We start from the raw sequence: 23,219 nt of genomic DNA on the forward strand, positions 1-23,219 counted from the left end.
ATTTAAATTGTAAAAGAAAAATGTATTTTTTTCGTTATAATTCACTACATTTCGTTTGAGGAAAATTTTATTTTGAGCAAACGAATAATGAATAATGACTAGAAGACAAGAAAAATATACAACAATAAAGTTATTTTTCGATGTCATTATTAATATTTCTACACATTTAAATTGATTTCCTTGAAAATGTATCAAAACTTTAATCATCAACTGTTTGAAATACAACGATTCCCCTCTCCCTTAACCTTCCTGACTTACGGCAATCAATTAATATAAGACAAATAAAGAAAAGTCTTAAATTTTATTTCTTTAAGATGTAAATATTTTTAAGCACTTATTTCATTGGGCTAGGACCGTATCATAATTAATTCTAACAGATATTTAAATGCCAATATCCAAATTTCAAAGTTTTAAAATATAAGTGCATTTAAGAACATTGTATAATCATTTTTTCGAACATTTTTGATTTCATTAAAATATGACTAGCCATTACTGTTCGATTACCATACGGGACAAAATATTACGATACAATACATGATTTGAAAACATCATAATTATAATATAATAAAAATGTTTTTAGTTTAAATATTTTCCAGGGGAATGGTATAATATATACACATGTATTGTATTTGAAGTATACAAAAAAAAAAAAAAACACACGTCATACGCAATTTTCAGAATAAAACAGCAGCGTCGGTGGCTTGGCCAGGACCAGTCGGCGGTGGACCATCTCCGGACAGCGATGGCACGGCACCAGATGGTTCCATACTCATACACCTGCCAGCTGACCCGCATAAAAAGTGGACGAAGAAAAACAAGGCAAGCGTTAATTTTTATAAACCTTTGGCCCAATTCCATTACGTCTTATCGTATATTATTATATGGTCGGTCGTAGTGTACGAGTACACTGTTTTTGAGGTAGCAAAAATTTTCAAACTAACATTGTCCCTTCCGCCAATCAACCCTTCTCTCCGGACTCTTAATACCAACAACGTGACTACCTCCATTAAACACAAATCAGCTATTTAAAAATAACAAAGAATTTCAATAAGCCAATTGAAGTGTACGCCTAATATTTTTATTACGTTGTATGTTTCGGTGGTTGGACGGTTAAGAAAACTTACTGATGATAATGACGAAATAATATAATTTGTACATCGACTATAGTTTGATAATGCAGGACAAAAGGTATTTATCAGTACCTAGCATAATTTTTCTACGATTATTGATAAATAAAAGCTACTGACATTGTTTTCAATGGTGAATCTAGGATCTCATTGTTTTTAAAGGCGGGGAAAAAATATTTTCAAAACAATCTTGATACATATTTAAAAAAAAACTCTTATTTATGTTTTTTTTTTTACTTTTTAAGATTTTTTTTTTGAAAATCTATTTAATAACCTTTGGTTTAGACTGTCGGGAGGAGGAAGCCATCTAACCCTCCTTGATTAGTTAGATATTGTGCGCCTTCTGCAGTTAATTCCAAGAAGTAAGCGGACTTAATTGAAATCAGTAGCACATAGTATAATAATAGTCAGCTACCCACAGAAAACCAATTAATTCCAATTACAAGTGCGTGGTTCGAACTGGTGTACGCGTTAATTTTCGAAGAGCAACCGACCGAATAACCAACAATATTGTCTAGCGACCTGTTGGTATACCAATTGTTTGATTACTCCGTTGTCCTTTAATAACCCTTCACGGCACGTAATGAGCATATTTTGTTGTAATAATACTAGATATATACAGCCATGCACTCCAGCCGGATTACAATCTTTATCGTGCCACGTTCAATGTTAGCTGTTGTTATAATTGTACGGTTGGCAATGTCGTTGGTGATCTCTTTACAAAAGTCTATACTCCATATGTGCATTTGCCGATTAAACGAATACATATATCATACTCCGTTAAGTTATACCATTACATAGCATATTATAGCTCCATATAACTATTAAAATAACGCCCCCGATGCAGCAAATTATTATATTTATATTATGTAGAACACGATGATTACACATGAATATGCACGTCGGTGATATAGGTATACAATATAATTATTATATGCTGTGACAATAACGATATATATATATATATATCTGCCAGTCTTCCTCACCTCCTCCCCTTATTAACACATTCAACGGTACCTACCTCTATATGTACATGTATGTCGAAGTTGGATAAGTTAAACTTTCAAAATGTAAATCTAATCACTGTAACAGAAAACTATAACAAATTATGAAAAACCAATACTTTTTATTTTACTGCTATCATTATGAAAGGGAAAGAAGTGAATCCTACATTTAAATATTATGTAAATAGCAAAATACAAATTAATTTTAAGGGCTAATAATGTTTTAAGTATTGTAATGCACAATGATGTCGATACCTCGATTTGATATTATTATTGATTGATAATATTTCAATGCTTTTCAACCTCAGTAAAGTGATAGTGAAATAAAACACTATTTAAATTTAAATCTTAAAGATTTTGGCAGCTAAATATCAACAATATGATGTATTTACAACTTTAAGACATAATATTACATTGGTGGTTTTGACACTAAGTACACTTATACACTTTAACGAACATATGTGCCAGCTTAATAAGAGTATTAACGTACATAACTTTTAATGATAGTTTATTTTTATGTTATTTGTTTTTATTGTAAAGGTCCATATTTTATTCATTTGATAATTATCATTTGTTGATAAATTATTTTAATAAATCGTAAATTAAGGTATTATAAGTCATAAATTGTTTTTATTTTTGTAAAGATTTACGTGGAACAATATATATTTTTAAAAAAAGTCCTTGTGCATTATTAATTTTAAGTAATACTGAAAACCATAGGGTTATAGCAATGGAAATAAAAAAAAATTTATGGTTAGGTTAAGGTTATTTATTTCCTACATGAATGTAATAAATATTATGTACTATGACTTAAGATATAATTTAATAGTGACCGGACCAGTAAATGTATAATAACATGATAAATTCAAATATAACATCGACGATCGTTATCACTTTATGTCTGTAATGTCGGTATGTAATTCAGTCAAGGAATAAATATATATTAATTTATATAAATATATATATATGTGTGTGTGTGTGTGTGTGTGTGTGTGTGTGTGTGTATTAATCGCTTTATTACATTAGAATTTTTTAATTTTGATAAAATTATACTTAACATTAATGTCGTAAAACGTGTTATTTTTCAAACTAACAGTTATATTAAGATAGTGATAAATTCATAGTTATTTTGGCTTTATTATGAATAAATTAAAGATCCATAGTGGTTAAAAATGATTGAAATAATAACTTACTTTAGTTACAAAATGTAACGAGTAACTCACATCAAGTTGTTGTCTCCAACCCATCTATATACATGTAACATATATTGTTTTTATACCTATTATTATAAGATAATATCCTTAATGATAGAAAGAAAATATGATACTATAACACACATATATAAATACCATATATGTTTATAGGTATAATCGTTATCCGATTATAACCGAGTGCAAGAAAAAACAAAAATGCAATTTTAAAATCCACACGTATTCTCTGATGGCATTATTATCAAATAATAATATGCATTTAAATTTTTTTTTCGCATTCGTCCAAATGAATATTATTTATTCTATTCTTAAACATTTGAATAAAATAAAGAAATTCCTAACTTCGGGTTCCGATTATTGATTGAAGTCATATGAATATAATTGTTAACATATACATGCCTCTGTATTCAAATATTGCTATTCATTTTTGTTTCTTTTACTTTTTAATTGTTGGTTACCATGACTTCTCAAAAAACTGTACCACAAACAATGCTATATAAATATCGAATGATAAACATTTTATAAACCATTTTTCAAAATAATTTTTATCATAAAATAAATAATTATAATATGAGATATTACAAAGCATTTACCATTTTTCATCAAATAACATATAACATATTCATTTTTGTCTTTCAACAAATTGTATTTGATTTATCAATATTATGTTGAGTTATTTTTTGTCTGTCTCCTACCATAAATATTATTCATTTATACACAAAAATAAATAAATAAACATTTTATATATTTATTATTTATTAATAGTTCAAACCCAGTTTTCATAAAAATACAAATATGATAATCATGTATGGTAAAATATTGACATTTTATCCATAATATAAAAATTTATGACCGATTTTAGACCTTTCTTGTGGTGTATGGAAATTCACTACCACTACATGCTTTCTTTGGTCAGAACTTCATTTAATGAACCACGATCATTAAATTATTTTTGAATTATTGTTGTATCTTATAAAAGATGCCACGCTATATTTGAAAAAAAATATGATAGTAAAAGAATAAATTGAAAATATTTTTGTCCAAAATCAGTGTTAATAAAATTATGTACCATATACTTAGTAATATTGGTACTCATGTGATTGTAATAATAATCAAATTTATTCCACATTTTATCAATGCACAAGTATACTTAATATATTTTATATTTACATATTCAATACATTATACAATACTATACACATTGAAATTAGTTGTTAGTTAGTTGAACTATTATAATAAAAAGATAAATATATAATTTACTAGTTGCATTTATGTACTGTGATGTGTTATAATACATAATACACCAAATCCTTAATATCCGTATAGAAAATCAAATAGTATAATAATTGCAATAATAATAATTGCAATTCGTTCAAATATTTAGCATGATGAGAATTAAAAATCAATTTCACCACCCCTTTTTCTGTATTGATATGAATAGTATGGACACACTTTTATGCAGCTTTTATGTAAACGTAGGGACACTCTAACAGTAGAAAAAATTGAAGATGAATGAGATTATACATAATAACAAATCATTAGAAAACTGAATAAAAAAAAAGTAAAAATACGTATTTTTAAATGCGATAGGTAAATTTGATGTTTTACTTGTGTAGAAACACGCAATAACGATTATTTTTTCAGTTCTCAACTTTTCAAAAGAGCTACCAAGTTCTAAAAAGTACATTATACACACTTTTGAACCAAACAGTAATTATAATATAGCATGTGCAATTCGGTATTAAATAATTTGAATTAAATATTCAATGCTTTTTGTGTTTAGTATACAACGCGAACTTTGTTACCAGCGATATAGGTATTGTAAATTATTATCAGACTACATCAGACAATGTAATTCAATATTTTTTAAGCGCGAAAATGGCGTATACAATTTAGGGATAAGTGCGAATAATGGTATTAGATAAAAGTGTTGAACCTAAAATCATACTAAACAATAGCACGTGTAGAATTGAATTTGTGTGATAAAATCTATAGATAAACAGTAAATACTAATAAAATATGGTATTTAATTTATATTCCGTATTAATTAAAATAAAGTAAATCAATAAAATGTAAAATATTACGATAGTAAGCTATTACAGTATTAAAATATTTTGCTGATAGTAAAATCATTCTTTAACCATTCAATTGTTTATTCGGTTTACATCAAGACTCATTACAAAGTTAGATGCCGTGGCATGCCGGTAGTACAGCGATAACACCATACTTTGAGTGTTGTTTACATATTATACTTGTATGTACGGTCATAGGGTATATAGAGTAGTCTATATGTCCCTAGTGGATCGCTGTTTTGTTATTTTATGACCACAGGGGTGCTCTGTCATCATTACCTCAAAGCGGATGCCACAAAAAAATAAAAATAAATAATTCCGGGTGATTGAATTGTAAAAGTTCTCACAGATAAACTTGCCAGTGTTAAAAAGTGCTGGAAACGACTCTATCCAAAGTCAGAATCACATGGTTGTTTGTTCGATGCAATGTTTACTTAGGTTTAAAAATATTAAAAAAAAAAATCCTTATACCGAAAACCGCATGTGGAAATAGGAAATCTGCTTGGCTATAACGGTAAGGCGTACATTTTAGATAACAGTACATTTATATAAAGTGTCCCTTAAGGTTTCGTAACACCCTTTCCTAATGTATTCCAAGGAAAATCAATAATTCCAAATTAATTATTTTCTTTGTTTTACTTTTATAACACATGGATGAATTCGAATGAGTGCTATTCAAAATTACATTTTCTGAAGAAATTAATTTTCAAAAAACTTTTAAAAGTTTCGTACATAAAATTTATTAAAAAATTAGTGTTCCTATTTAGGCAATTTCGTGAAGCAGTTATGTGATGTTTATTTAGTTATTCATGTGTTTTCTAAATATTTTTCATATTCTGTCACAGTTATATACAAATAATTAGTATACGATAACCATTTATAACTAGACTCAAGAGCATATTACACAAGTACTTTTCTTCAAGCTGAGTTGTAAATTTTGTATGCTAGGGAGTATAACAGTAGAAGTAAACGCTGAAAATATTTTTATTTTAATATTAAATTATAGCGTGAACAACGATACTAACGCTACATTATATAATTACCTGAACTACTTGAATCTGTATATATATAAACGAGATTACTTCGAATCAGGGGTGTGCCAAAACATTTTTTTTCGAGGAGTGGGAGGTTAATATTTTTACCATCACGTATTTCAAATGTATTTATTTCACAAGATAATAATTTTGGTAATAATTAAACTTAAATTGTATACAAATATTAAGCAATACTTTTTTTCTAAATTCATTAAAATTTCAAGGGGGTTAAACATATTTTTCCCCTAGTCATGCCACTGTTTCGAATACTAAAAACATTTTTCAAAGCATTCAGTCTGCAGAAATGCACATATACGTGTATTATATATTGAATATCTATAATACATCGTGTATATGTCAATAAGGAGCATAAGGCATGTTTTTCGTGTTTATCTGTTTATGTAAAATGTATAATGTCATGTATATTTTTTAAATTAAAAATTATTAAACGTTCAACTGTCAAGTATATTATTTCATTAATAGCCCGTATGTTTCCTTTATGTTCGAAACGCCAACGGTAAGTTAATTATTTTATCGTTTTATTAATAAATAATTACTACGTGATGAGTATGTGCATATACTCGCATTCTGACCGTGTTTGAGTATTTTTTAGCATAAAATATAATTATTATTTTTAATAGTACAATATTCATCGGTGAGAAATTCCCTTAAAGTTATTATTTTAGGAGATTCAGTACCGATGTAGACGCAATTAAAACAGAAAATATAAAAAACACCCATTTAACATTATATGGAGATAACAAAATATTAAAATCCATAATTCACTAACATGTTGATGTAATTAATTTTGTAAATGGACAAAACCTTAATGCTTATAACATAAAATATTATAAATTTTATAACTACTCATGAGTATAATAACGGATGCTTGAGTGTATAAACATATATAAACGATTAGAAACCCCATTCAAATCTAAATTTTTTATTATTTTAGTTTAAAAATTATATAAGTATATAATATAGTCATACAAATTGGTAGATTTTTATTTATATTTTATACTAGCATGGAAAATATATTCGTCTCAGTCTTAACATATATATTATGCTATGTATAATATAATATACGTTACCAAGAATTTCGCATTTTTTGGTTTCCGTACCATAATAGTTATGGTGAATTTTTCTGAAATTCCTGAAAAACTATGTCAAAACTTAAATCAGGATTCCAATCGCTTCATATACATTTTTGAAATATATCCTCAAACGTGGTGATATTTAAACTTTTGAATTTCCTTTCAAAGTCGTCATAATATAAATACAGACAATATACGCACTTTGATAAGTCATTATAATATATTTAGTTGACATAATACATTTAAAACCGTCCAATACCTCCTTAAAACGTAAATCAAAACACGGAACCTTAATGGTGCAATAAGACATGTAAAAAGCCCGTTGTATGAGTACCAATTCAGGTGGAGTAACTATATATGTATAGTATACATACTGTATAGAAAATTAAAATCATCGAGATCAGCACATAGCAGTAAATTTATAAAAAATAACGTTAAATTATAAAAAAAATTACCTGAAACACTTTACAAAATTACCTTGTTACTTTAAGCTCTGAAATCATTTTCTAAAGAAAAAACTTTGGAAAATAGAAGAAAAAATCACTTAACTCATCTATATACTCGTGTAGTAGTTACTTAGAAAATAATAGGCGATAAATTAATAAATTGGAGGTTGTATAAATATGATTTTTATTTATTTATTATCATCACCAATGATTTATTATTTATTTAGGACATAAATTCTATGTTGTATCTTATGTGTGCATTGATGTAATAGAACGGGCAACTAAATTACTGTTTTCATATGTATTTATGGCCGAGTCCGTTTTCGACCAAAACCGTACCCTTCACTTTTCGGCCGATTCACTTTTTAACCAAAATCGTATCCTTCCCTTTTCGGCCGATTCACTTTTCGACCAAATTTAAAATAGGCCGATTCCCTTTTCGACCAAAACAAAAGTTTATATAATCAATTTAAAATAATAAAATAATGATATAGAATGTTTGATTATGATGGAAACTACTATGATATATTAATGACGATTCAGGGTTTTACTCACGTAGCGATGTTTTAGGTTCACATACAGAGCATAATCCCATTTGCAACAGTATCAAGGTTTGTACAAATACTAGGTTAGGCTTAGACTATAATTCCTCTTGGGTCGAAGCCCCCCTCCCCCCCCCCCCCGAAAATTGCCACGTAGAAGCACTCGAGTTTGTGAGTGGAGCCGGTAAACATAACAAGCGAAGTCCTAACATTTTAAAAATTAAAGTTCCGATTTTTCGAAAAAAAATGCAAACCATTTTCATTACGATAAGAGATCAAACCTAGATACAAAATATTGTTCTCTTTTATACTAATATTTTAATAATTATTGACAAAAATTGTACATCATTATTTTATTATATTTGATTTATTATATAAATTTTTTGTTTTGGTCGAAAAGTGAATCGGCCGAAAAGGGAAGGGTACGTTTTTGGTTGAAAACGGCCATGCCCTATACCTATATATACCTATATATATACCTATATATTATATTCTCTATTATCAGGTTCTTATGTTTGGTTTTTATTTTTATTCAGGCTTTTTATCATGTTTTTTGTGATTACAAAAATGTTAAAAATATTAAAAGATTTATGGTCTTAATTTGCCAGTAAAAATTTACTGTTATCACCGTTATATAATATAATAATATGCACAATGTACATGTGCGTGTGTACTGTTATTGGCTGCTAATAAATTAATAAATATAAATGTATCTGAATAATCAATAATTGTTACTCAAAAGTTCAGTCTCTCCAAATATTTAATTGGTGACCCGTCAAAATATCTCCGGTAAAAATATCTCCGATACAATATATGTCCGCAAAAAATATTTTAGTTTTGATTATTATTATTATTTATTATACATTTAAAATTATCTTAAGCTTCAAACAGCTTTAAAGTTTGAGATTATGAGCGATTCCTCATAAATACTGAAGATCTGTCATTTCGTTAAATTTCTCTACGACACATTCGTCATGTTCCTAATATTTTTATTTATTTTTTTTTTTTGACTTAGATCTTCAGAAATTAATTTTTATAATTTTTCGAAAAAGTTACAGTTCAAAACATAATATATTTCTAAATTTCTCTTGGAAATATTCTTATTCGGTATACATTATTAATACTTGTTATATATATTATTAATATGTTTTTGTATATTATCTACATTAAAATTATTTTTAACGGAGATATTTTGACGCGGAAACTATCTAATTAACGTATAGTTACTGGTCAATTAAACAATTTTCCTAGCCCATTATATGTGTCCTGCACTAAAATATCACGAGCCCTAACGTCGTACATCTGGGTTTGATAAAGAAAACGCGCTTGGACGTGAGAATTCTAGAGAATAAAATCGTTTCTTTCGACGGCCAGAGTTGCATTGGGCATCGGACCGGGGCCCCAGTCGTAAAACGTCACATGTCGGCGCACCTCGCCACCGTCCCTTATTTATTATGGGTCTGGTAATCATATTCTATCGTGTTGTCGAATAACATTGTGTGTTTTTCGCATGTTCCACCCGGCACCGCAGATCCACGACGCCCTGTCGTTCGGCGGCGACGGCGGCGAGGACCGGAAGCTGTATGAACTGCAACAGGGCGCGGCGGCCAACACGCTGCTGTACGTGGGCCTGTGCTCCGTGGCGCTGGGCCTGATCATAGCGTTCGTGGGTACGGGCGAGAAGGGCTTCAAGACGGTGCAGCTGCGGTTCATCGGGCCCGGCATGATAGCCATCGGCGTGTGCTGCTGCGCGGTCCGCATAATGCTGTGCTTCTGCCCGCCCACGTTCTGCTTCAAGCGGCGCCGGCACAAGGGCGGCGGGACGCCATCCGACAAGATGGCCGAGTTCTACAAGTACATGCCGTTCCGCAATCATGCACAGTTGAACGCCGCCGCCGCCGCCGCCGCGGTCAGACTTAACGCTACCGAACCTCTTGTCGGGGACAGCGGCGGCGGCGGCGACGAGGTCGTACCGATGATGGTCCTCAAACCGGCGCTAAAACGCGTGTCAATGGCGGCCGACTACCAGCAACCTACTCAAGTCGTCTGTCAACAAGTTAGTAAACATTATACAACACACATATCGTCCTATTAACGGGTCCGGTAAACTTGTAATAATATTGCGAACCGTTTGCACAACGGTACTTATGCCAGGCATGTAAATAGACGCTTATTTTTATTTTTTTTTTTGGCGGTGGGATGGTTAAATTTTTCCAAAATGATTGGGGCTTGAATAACATGCAATAAAGTGGTATATACCGCTTATCTTAACTGTACAATACAGTCTTTAAAGGGGAGCGGTAATTGTGGTCTTATGGCCACCCCTAAATTATGTGCCTGACTTATGTACCTTAACGCTTCGTACAGCCGTACAACTTTGAAACGAGCCGGCCCATCGAGATTATCTCGAAAATTCGTGCCCGATCTCGAATATGCATTATCAATGATTAGGTCAGAAACACTAAGTCAGCAAATATCACATACTATAGTGCAGTCAGGACCCCCACATACAATTTCAGGCCCCTACACTATATGGTTGTCCGGGCGCTTTATAAAACTTCCAAAAATACAATTTACTATTTTTATATATATAACAATTTTAGGAATAATATTTGTTTTTTCATAATACAAATTCAAATTCAAGATTCATAAGCATTTCAACATTTTTATTTTGTTAGTCTATTTTATTTTTTTATTACAATATTATTTAAATTAAAAAAGAAAAGAAAAAGTATATTTTAATTTATATTTAATATATTTATTTTAATTTAAAATTTTATTTTGCGGGCTTTGAGCTCAGCGAACTCAATAATGATATCGTCAAAATTGATTGTCGAAGCTAATCCATTAATTTGGTAATCATCAGGTAATCATTGGTTAATCCGTATTTTGAACTATCAAAATAACTAAATATATATATATATATAAAATATTATTTTACAATATTATTTAATATATAATAAGTAATTTTACTAAAATTTCTAAAATTATAAATAAATTTCAACGGGCCCACGGACCCTTAAAATAACCGGGCCCCTGTACTCAAGGTCCATCAGCCCTCCCCCTTGTGGGGCCCTGAGTGCTGTGGTTCTTAACCTATCTTAGATCACGGACCTCTGATGAAAGATTTTTAGAAATTGCGGACCCCCATATAGTATAGATATATTATATACATAAATGTACAATAAGTTTTTGCTTTTAGTTTATTTTAAAATTGTCGTTATAAATATATCAAACGTTCACGTTCAATTTGCATTAGATTTTATGTATCTATAATGACTGATTAATAAGTATATATTACAACATTAAAATTCGTGAATACGTAAATATACTCCTACTTCCGGTAATCTGGAGTGTAATATATATATACTATACATTGATCGTGTGTACTGTAATATATTAGATATTACCCTGTTGCCGGGTTAGAAATTTCGAGATACAGATATTTTAAGTCGCAGGCGTCGATGTACATGTAAGCGGATGCTTGTACATAACAACAATATGACAGTTGTCGTAAATAGTAAATCAGCGGGTGAGTGGGCTTCGTAATAAAATAAATACACGTTGCAGTTGAATAGAAATGAAAACACACCTACGCGCGGCAGCAGGGTTATCTCAGTAAGTATAACGCGGTAGTGAGAGCAGTCAACATTTTCCTCACCACGGGTGTTTTTTTATTAAATTTTAACGACGTCGGTGGCCAACGTTTTATGCAACGCACCACCATTATAACAGTACATGTATGCGCATTAAACGTACGCGTGTTCACGAGCGATTCGTTTTTTTTTTTTTTTTTTATCACATTTGTGTTTACTTTTATACGCGTTTCGAATCGGAAGCATGAAACAGAAGTGTACGGATTTTCCGGAACTACCGCGTTCGCGTTGAACTTTCATAACGCGTCGACATAAGAAATTCGTGCGACGCGGAAACGTATTGAACGCGAAGTGCGATGTCGGTGTTCGACTCCGCGCGTTTGATTTATAAATACGTACGCGGCAGCGAATCACCACGTTCGTTGTTTTTCGTCCCCCGTCCGTTCGTTTGTCGAGAACCATAACGCGATCGATCCCGATATAATCGGTAGCAGCTACGATAAACGTGCACAAATAACGTCAGAATAACGTCGTGAACGTGAAACGCGCATGAGTGTGTCTGCTGCGCGCCACGTGTAATGGCACCGCACGGGGTTCCGTCGCAGGATGAAATCGCCACCATTAAATGTTGCGCAAAAATTGTAGCGCATATTAACTCGGTTTAATCAGAAAGAAGAAGAAGAAGAAAAAAAAAAATAGGGGAAGGGAAAAAATAAATATCTTCTCGGATAGATACTGCTCGTTTTTTTTTATTTTTAGCCTTTGTGCGTACACAGCGATTATTGTGCGGCTCTGGGATACATAACCGTGGTGTTGTTAATTAACGTCCGCGTCGTAAAATATACAGCACCATTATCCGTAAGACAAATGGAAATAAAGATGCCGAGGGTGTGAAATTCGTACGCATGTACTCGTACCTATATTGGGCACTACAATAGCGACGAAATAATACGCATCGATTAAAAATTCTGTTCACGATCGACTAATATCCAATTATCACTACGGCTGCTGCGGCGGTGGATATACAACGGCCGCCGTCGATCCCAAGACCCGTTGCGGCACCGATATTAATACACGCATTGCTGTGTTCGTTCTGGCAGTCGAATTCTAATGAAATGCCGTCCGTGAGAAGTGAAAACGATTATTGCACTCCGTTTATTTCCCAATATTAATTTCCGTTGAATTCGTCTATACGTATAATATGATATATTATGCATTGCTGTGGTATTTGAATCGCAAGAAGGTTTTTTTCTACGTGAAATTCACTCATTTTTGTTATTATTATTATTATAACTGGCTCGTCGGCGCCATATTCGATAAAATAAAGTACAAATCATTATTATTATTATTATTCAGGCTTCGAGTTTAAACAAAACTATAACGTGTACAATGTATACTTCACACCCTATAGGTATAAAATCGGTTGACCTTGACGATAATAACTATGGTCATCCTCGATATTATTAAGAAATTATTTCTTCCGAGTTAATTTTGTCAACGTTTATAAATATAAGATTGAACGAACGTCCAACTTTGGCCAGAGCGTATTTACTTGTGAGTATGTGGGCCATGCAAATCATTTTTAACGAAATAAGGAACGAGACAATAGTATTCGCTTCGGCAGAAAACGAAATTCATATTTTCATTCGGGACGTCGATCGATTATTGCAGTTGATTACATTGTTAATAATTAGTACTTGCGATTCGCAGGTACCTTCATTAAAAATATGTAATTTTATAAAATGTTTGCATACTGTCAATTATTTCGTCAACAGATGAAAAATAAAGAATATTATATGATTGTTTTTTTTTCCAAAGTACATCACTCTGATTTCTACGAGGTCAAAATACAAAAAAAATACTTTTATAGTCTTACAACAAAGGTCTGGAACTTGATGTATTTGAAAATGTTTTTCTAATGTTTATTATCGAAGCTCATTTTTAACGAAATGTTAATCGTGTCACACAGAATATTATACATTTATTTATCATTTTTTTACATTTTCCCACTTATTCTTGGTTCAAATGTTATTTATTGGTATCTAATTTTGATGCATTTTATGAAATATTATACTTCTTATAAATAAATTTGAATTTTTTGTTTTTGTTTAATACATATCTGATCTTTAAATCTTGATTTTCACATCATATAATATTAATATTGTCGAACTTTGTCGATGGAAGTATAAAATATTTACAATCCTTAATATACAATTTAACTCATTGATAATATTGTAGACTGCCATAGTTTGTACCAACTTTTCTTATCTCAAGTTCAAATCATTATTATTTGGGTTTTATATTTAGAATTATTATATAATTATTACATATTATGTAATATAGAATTATTATATTTGAAATGTGATTGACCTTTCTAAACGTGTTCGAATATTGACTGCCGTTCAATATATTTTTAATTCAAAATTTTTTTTTTTTTTTTTAATTGCCTAAATTTAAGTTTTTTAATGATATTTAAATCAAGTTCCGGGCCCTATTTATGACGGGTCTTGACGTATCTGACTGGCCATCAGTATACTTTTTTTTACAAAACATAAATGAACCGACATTTTTTCGGTCAAGAACACGTATTACTATTATGTTTTATGTTGATGTATTGGAAATTGATGAATTACGTATATATTATTTATCAATGCATACACAAACGTCATTATCGCGTAGACCACGCACTTTCAAGTGTTCCACCAAATTCCAATAAACAATACAGTCACGTGCAAATGAGGTTGAAAACATTTTTTCTGTTTTCTATATTCGAAGGTGTTGCGAAATCAAAACGTATAAGTCTGTGCGCACGATAACCCCGAAATCAACACGTGTCTCATAAATTACGTCAATTACAGTGACTTTAATTTCACGCGACCGAGTTATTTTCTTTTAAACAAGCGCATGTTTCGAAAACCACACAATAGAGAAAGAAAGAGACAGAGAATTAAGTGTGGGCGGGTGCAATATCCAACCCATGCGGAACCGCCCTCGAACTTCCGGAAGAAAACACGTCATAGTTATGCAAGGTCTCCGTCGCATTAAAGATTATACGCCGTTATTCGTCATATTAATAATAATAATTATAATAGTTTCACGAATATAAATTAAAATTTTAAATTCCGACCGAGCACTCTGCTATTTCGTTGGTGTGTAATGTAACCGCGGTTGAATCTCGGATCCGTGATGAACACGACCGACAATCAGTACGCTTGTATACCCAGTGGCACCGGAACAATTTTTGAACCGTGGGGGCTTGGCATAGCTACAAATACAGAGGAAGGTATAATATTATACCTATATTATTATATTATAACAACTGTGTCCGATCACTTCGGTTGTTGGTAATCAAATGATTCTTGAAATAAATTAGATCACAAATCTATTGTACAGTCGTGTTAATGGATTTCCTGTTCTAAAAGCTATTCTGTTTCGAGTGTCGCGGTTAAATATTAAATCGTTTCTATTTTCTAAATAAGGGGTAATCGTCTCCATGTTATCTTATTCTTAAATATGTCGTAGGCATATAGTCAAATCATACTGACTATAGGGTATACAATATACTCGTACTATTATCTACGTCCATCACATCTAATTAGTTATTACCTGTATGTATTTATGATTTCATTTTTAAAACAATAGTAATAATGAGCATGAAATTAAACATACTATTTCATATACCAACGTGTTTTACACATTAATAAATAATATATTGCTTTTTTTTATGTATAAAATAGCAATAAATAACTAATATAAAATATATTTAAATTTTTAAAATAATACAAAATATTTTTTTATTATTTGCCTGACACTAATTAGGCATTTAATCATATTCCTAGTCATTTAATTAAATGACTAGGCATTTAACTTTATTTGATTTTACTATATGCCTACGACGTATACATACCTCATATACTACATAAAATATTAACTACTACATACATAGTACATGCAAATTATTTCTAAATAAAACTATTAGTTTACTGTATGTATATGTTAATACTTAAAAACAAACAGTTTTTTAAATAGATTTGAATTTTGTTTCTATATTCAACATAAAAATCAATGTAGAAGATGGCCTATGTATTTTAGTCACGGGAGCGTAAATTCTAGGAAAATGTCTATGCACTCACGAAATTTTTCCCGTGGGGGCAGTTTTCCTCATTGTTCCGGCGCCCATATGTATGCTTCCGTAGTCGTTGTGGTGCAAAGATGCAATAAAAAATCCAAGCATCTCGAAGACACCTACAACGAAAAGCTTTGAACCACTCATTTCAGCACCAAAAACTTTTCTGAATCTACGGGTTGTTCAGTGTTGAAAAAAAAAAAAAAAGTAAATAAATAAAAAAAAACTTCCAATCGTGTACGCTCCTTATTACGTTGACACGATTTTGATAGTACCCCAATCAAATCGGTACAATTGCCGTGGCCGCCTCGAGATTACATACATATATACACATATGTATATGGTATACGTATAGGAACCGAACGGCGCAATAATGAATGTTTTGCTCGTCGACAAAAAAAAATGCGAAAAAGATCGATTCCTTACGAACGATGTGTATTTATGTTTTTAATGCGTTCGGGAGCAGCCCGATAAACGATGTACATTATATAACATTGCATACATATATATATTTATTACCATTATTCGTTTTTCATTGTTTGGATGGATACAGTCGCGTAGGAGTTTGCGGAGAAATACCGCTTGGCAAACAATAAAAATATGATCATATCGTATTACCGTCGATGCACTGCCGTCAACATTAACCTTATACGCGATATATGGTACAGGAAATGGAGGGTTGTTGTTTGCAAATTTTATACCGTACAATGAATAAAAACGAGTTATTATATGACGGTTTTTTTTTCTTCTTTTGTCGTGAATTTAAAACGATACGAAAAACCATGAGGTCCGCAGCAATTGCATCGTATGAGCTTTGAACATGCCGGTGGTGTGACATAAAGTATTTACGCGTTTTTATAACAAATGTGATATGTGGTACATACAGTCGTATTTTTTCCTTTTATTTTGAACGTTAAATCGCATAATATTTTGGATCTCTTCCACTACAATATTTTAATAGTATTGATTTCTCGGATTTTCAGTGTCTATCGAATCCTCCTCTCCACTCCACCCTTCGAGATTAATTAAACTTGATTTACGTTTTGTTTTTTGGTGTTTACCCTGGTGAATAATACAATATGGATACAACAGGTACCGGATAAAATATTAGGAAACTTACGTTTTAATTTAAATCATACCTTTTCACTACGGTCGAATTATTTTTTATTGAACGCGTTGCCATCATTAACATATTCGACAAAATATGTAATGCATATTATGTATCGGTCAGAGCTGCCCCGTCATAAACGCACATAATTACGGAGAATTTCATCAATGTTCAACTGAGTGATAACTTCTAAAATAATAATTGAAATTCTATAATTTGTGTAAACGTACATTTATATGTTTTAATAATATGTATATTTCGAACCCTTAGAGTATTTATGTACATTTTATTAATTTCTTTAGTAAATTGAAAAAAATTATTTACTAACAAATGCTATTAGCTTTCTGTCTGTCACGCCGTTAATTAGTTAACGAAAAATTTGTAAATATAAAATGTATTATGTACTATACACGTGATCATGTTTCCTGAATATACAATTGTTCACATTATTGTATACTTACTATAATATTTTTTGTAATATTACCTAAGTATACAGCAGTCACCATTCTGATGCAGTAATCAAGATCTCTACTTACCCAGGCCGACAGCCCGACAGTATCCTTTATACTGTCCACAAAGGCACTTTTAGAGAAAAGGAAGACTTGCGGTGCCAATGCAAAACATTTGCATTAAAATACATCATAGTGTATCGTTTAATAAGCATTCCATCGCCAAATGATCAATTGCCGTTGTTTTAACAGTTTATTCGTCAAAACATGTATTCTATAATGTACACTTTTTTACTATTCATTCTTAGACCCAATAAAAATATTTTTAAAATAGATAAAATAAATAAAATGTATCATATATAGTAATTAAATGTAGGTAAAGCATTGTGCCAACTTTAAAGTTTCGATAACAATTAACATTTTCATATTATATAATGAATGATATAATTATAAGATGAATTTTACTTTTTAAGATTTATAACCCTTCAACCATATTTCGAGCTGCATGTTAGTAAGCAATTATTTATATCGAATAAAATGTATCGCATCATTCACATCTTATTTTATACTAATTAAAGCGCTTGTAAATAAAATGTAGGTCTGTATTTTGATTAATTTCGTGCATTTATTTTCGAGTTATGCAAATTACGAGTATATATTTGAAATTTTAATTAAAACCTTATACATTTTAAATAATAATAATAATTATGGTTCAATGTAACACAGTAGGATATTTAAACAAATTATAACACATAAGTTATCGTTATAAAATCATTGACAGTCGTTTTTCGGATCAATGTCTTCATTCATTTGGTTTCCGAAAAAATTATTTATACGTTATCTAAAGTCAATACTGTATACCTACACGCAATTTATGCACAAAAACTATGTATTTTTTTTTATTTCAACAATTTTTTCATCATATCGTGCGCGTTTTTTATTTGAGTCTCGTCTAGTTGACTACACGCCTGATCTGTACTGTTTTAGAAGCTCATAAAAAATTACTTTGCCACCGCCATTTCTGCTGATTTAAGGAATGACTAATCGAAAACTAAAGTGATTCAGTCGAGCAGCCCTTACCCTCTACAAAACTTTCTGTCGCACCTGTGTACACGATGTATATAATGTTCTTTATTCAGGATGACGTTTTTCGTAACATATGTAACCAGATACAATTAACATACACAAAAAAAATATTTTAAGGAGTGGTTTTAGGTTGTATATTTTTATAATTATATAATATATTAACCACTTACTTTATAAAAATTTATTTGAAAATTTTTCTGAATTTCGGAAGGAGAGATTGAATCCCCTAAAACTCTCTCTTGTATACGCGCCTGCGTGTTATGCACTATAAAGTATCTATTATATAAAATACAAAAGGTGTCATTTCAATTCTTTAATATCATCGCCAAATATAAGACAAGCTAAAATTGTTTATACAATATAATATCGTACGTATATATAAGTACTAATTATATTATATAAGTGTTGGAGGCAGCACAAGGGCGTATTTGTGTTGAGGCTATTTGGGGGGGGGCTAATTTTTCTTCTATGTAAACTTAAAAATAATTTACAGTTCATTACCTACAGCTCATGTTCCTGTTGCTCATTCAAGTGAATAAATAAAAATACAAGTATCAAATTCAATTAAATATTTATATAATAAATATATTTAAAACTTACTGCATATAAAATAAGTATTAATAATAACAACACAAATAGTTCCTATATTAAAATTATACCTTCAGTCTCAATCCTGTATAAAAAAAAACAAAAAATAATCATAATAGTAATTGTACCTACCTATTAATTATTTTTTTAAAACCTTTAAAAAAAATTAAGATAGGTAACTTAATTTAACAAATATCTAAGTAGAAAACATAAGATTAGTAAGTAGCCAAATAAAAAATTCCAAATTTCTTTTTTTTTATTATGACAAACTTGTTGATTATTTCATCAATGGATACAATAATATCTTTATGCACATGGAGCAAAGCTAAACCTGTTAGTCTATGCTGGCTTATTCTTGATCTTAATCATATTTTCAATCTACAAAAATATATTTTCGACCAAGTTAAAGAATATGGAAAAAATATTCTCAGTTATTATGATAATTCTTTGGCTTAGGGGCTTCTATTTCTATAAAATACACAAATATGCATGCATCTGTACACAAAAAAAATGACTAAATACCTATGCACAACAAAAAGTACCAGATATTATATTGTAAAAAAAAAATAGACAAGTAAAATTATTAAGGACTTACATAGCTCTAATAAATACAAAAATAAACAATATGCATAAATGCACCAAAAAATGACCAACTAGTAAATATGTGGTAAAAAAAGGTGTTACTTTAAATTACTGTATATTATGTGATAAATACTTCGGTTATGGTTATAAATGTCTATAACCGTAGCAATATCCGTGGAAGATAATACCACAATTCGTTCCACTACCAAAAATGTTATGATATAAGAAGATAAACAAAAATTGATACCCGTGATCAAATTGACATATTATTGAATTTATTATCATATTATAGTGATAGAGTAGTAATTTATGTTCTTAATTATTTATACATTACATTTTTTAAATAAATCAATGTATTATATTCAAAAAAAAAAATACGAGCTATGGGGGTGGCGAATGTTCCCTTCGCCCCCTCAAATACGCCCTTGAGGCAGTGGGGATTTCTAAACAAAGCCAAAATGCTAATTCCCCGGACAAAAATTATGGACTTGTGTATTGTATACTTAATACAGGTATACTACGATGTATGTATAACGACACGTTTGAACGGACGCGTCATCGCTCACCAACAAAATTCTAATAGAAACCTTGAACTTTTCATGCGCAACTATGCTACGATTTCTAAATGTTATAATCACACAACGGCTGCATACGAATTGCGTCCCGCGGCAACAATTTCTTCCGAATTGCGTCTCAAGTTTTTTTGGAATCATACTAATTGCGTCCCGATTTTTTTTTTTTTTTATACATACCAAATGCGTCTCGTATATTTTAAAATATTTTAAAAATTAAGCAATATTTTCCTCCCCATTTTTATACAGGCTTACGACTGTCTATAATAATAATTACATAATTACTACTACGTTACGACCTACGCGTTTTTTTTTTTTACAATAACTTCACCGTTCGAAATAATTTTGCTATAAAGTATTACAATTATTGTTTTTTAAGTACCTATGGAATCGAAATTTATACTGGTCAATAACAAAATAAATCACGTTGTTTTTCGCTATACATACTATTCATTTCACTCACCATAATCGGGTAATGTAACACGTGTAGGGTAATGGACTGTTAACGCTGTACTGCGACAATAATTGTGTTGGTCATTTACAAAACGTAACTCACAAGAAACTTATCAAAGCTTTAACGTAATCGTTTTTTATTAAATCGGGAATACCAAAATAATTTATAATAATCAATAATTTCGCCTTTATACATTTTAGATATCACAGGTACCGGGGACGCAATTCAGCCGTGCTCGAGAAAAACCAGGGACGCAATTACTATTATACCTTTTTATACCTTTTTATGCGGGACGCAATCCGTACACACCGCACACAACATGCTTGAATCTATACTTAACGTCAACGTGGTTTTTAGCTTTTCAAAGATTTTTATTTTTTTTTTTTATTTTTCCCATAAGTATATAAGTATATAAGTATTATTTTAAAAATATCAAAAACTAATTGAAAAAATTTATTGTAAAAAATCGATGGACTACACGACTAGTACAAATCACCCGTTCGATTAACATTAGAGAAAACATTGTTTAAAACTAGCCCGGTGAGACCATATCATTTGATATATCCTTATCAAACACGGTTTGAGAACCTAGCGAATCGTGGGTACCGAACATACGTTCTTTGCGTGTTTTCGTGCGATCCACAATCAACTGCAACTGAAACTGCAACCACGAACAGTCGTGTTAATTGACTACGCCTGTATATATATAACTGGGCACTGCTCGTGGATCACTCTGAATGTTCCGTTCGAGTCTCCGGGCGCGCTGCGATACAAAAATGTACGATGAATATGTTATTAACTGTACTGTATGTCGCGCAGGTGAAAAGGATGCCGAAAGCCACACCGGAAGCTAGCCTCGACAGTAGCATGGAGCACCTGATCGAACAGGACGACCATCTGTACACGAAGGACGAGGTGAGCTCGAATAGGAACCTTTTCAACCTCAAGTCAACACTGACATTCGAGGACTCGTTGAACGTTGCCACCAAAATGATGGTCAAATCGTTCGAAGAGCTGAACAACACGTCTTCCACGCCAGCTGGCGGTGACCCCGACCAACAGCAGCAACCGGAGCTTGTGCTGAGCGCAGTGAACCTGACCAAATAAATTCGCGTGCACACGCATACATACACATATACGCGTGCGCGCGCGCGTCATGAAACAATAATATAAATAGTTTTTATATACATGAGCGAGCGTCAAATTTTTTTCACTTCTGTAAAACAAACAGGATGTGCAACTCTAATATTTCCTTAGCGCAAGCTCTGATGTATACGTTTATACAACAGTTAATTATATAAACACTTAATACAAATTTTACCTACACGTGAAGTGTTTGATCTTTTTATGCGACTCCGTTTTAATATGTATATACAAGTAATTTACCTTTGTTAAAGTACCTTTGACACAAATTAATAATCTATTAAAGCAACCATAAGCGTCAATATAGAGCTCATTAGAAAACTACCCATATCCATGTGTTTGCCACAACTTTTTCTTTCGCTATACAAAGAAAAAAAATGATTTCCAGAAACAAGGTTTTTTTTTTTAAAATTTACATTTGTTGCTAGCTATTATAAATGACATATTGTAACAGAAATAGTATATTATTTTAATGATTAGATGTTTTCTAACATCCTATCCGTATAATAAATACATAAGCACAATAAAATGTACGCTAAAATTACGTAAAAAGGGATTTTTAAAACGATGGAGTGTTAAATCATCCCGATTATCGATCATCATAACTATAACACAAAGACCAGCTATAGTTACGCCTGTGAGTGAACATGTAGGTAAGTAGGCAGTATTTCTGTGAAGCTTTATATCTTAAAGTATATAATTCAAATAGAATATTGCATTATTCATCTCAGTAAAAAAAAAAACTGTCAAATCGTGTGTTATAATATATTATTGTGTATAATAACGTGTATATTATTATTCTGTAACCGCATAAATATATGTATGTTTCACTATAATAAATCGTATCATAATTATTAAGTTTAATATTATACTATATTATATATATATATATATATATATATATATAAATGTTTATACTGTACGTCACGTCGTGTACAATATGGGAAATACCTTATATATTATATTCAATTATATTGTTCGTTTA

The 23,219-nt window shown here is 30.9% G+C and overlaps 1 protein-coding gene across 3 annotated transcripts in view; it reads left to right on the plus strand.

Moving 5' to 3' along the window:
- LOC112685169 overlaps positions 1–22,278 on the plus strand; it is a 68,273-nt gene extending 45,995 nt beyond the window's left edge. For 2 of the 3 annotated variants that reach the window (XM_025556963.1, XM_025556964.1), the window contains exons 3-5: positions 679–819; positions 10,062–10,586; positions 21,911–22,198. In XM_025556963.1, the coding sequence (XP_025412748.1) occupies positions 679–819; positions 10,062–10,586; positions 21,911–22,198 (954 nt within the window). Of the gene's footprint in view, positions 1–678; positions 820–10,061; positions 10,587–21,910 lie in introns of all 3 variants that reach the window. The other variant, XM_025556965.1, reaches the window with a different exon arrangement.
- The last annotated feature ends 941 nt before the right edge of the window (positions 22,279–23,219 follow it).

Source organism: Sipha flava, unplaced genomic scaffold, assembly GCF_003268045.1.
Source record: "Sipha flava isolate LNK unplaced genomic scaffold, YSA_version1 268_pilon_pilon, whole genome shotgun sequence".
Classification (NCBI taxonomy): domain Eukaryota; kingdom Metazoa; phylum Arthropoda; class Insecta; order Hemiptera; family Aphididae; genus Sipha; species Sipha flava.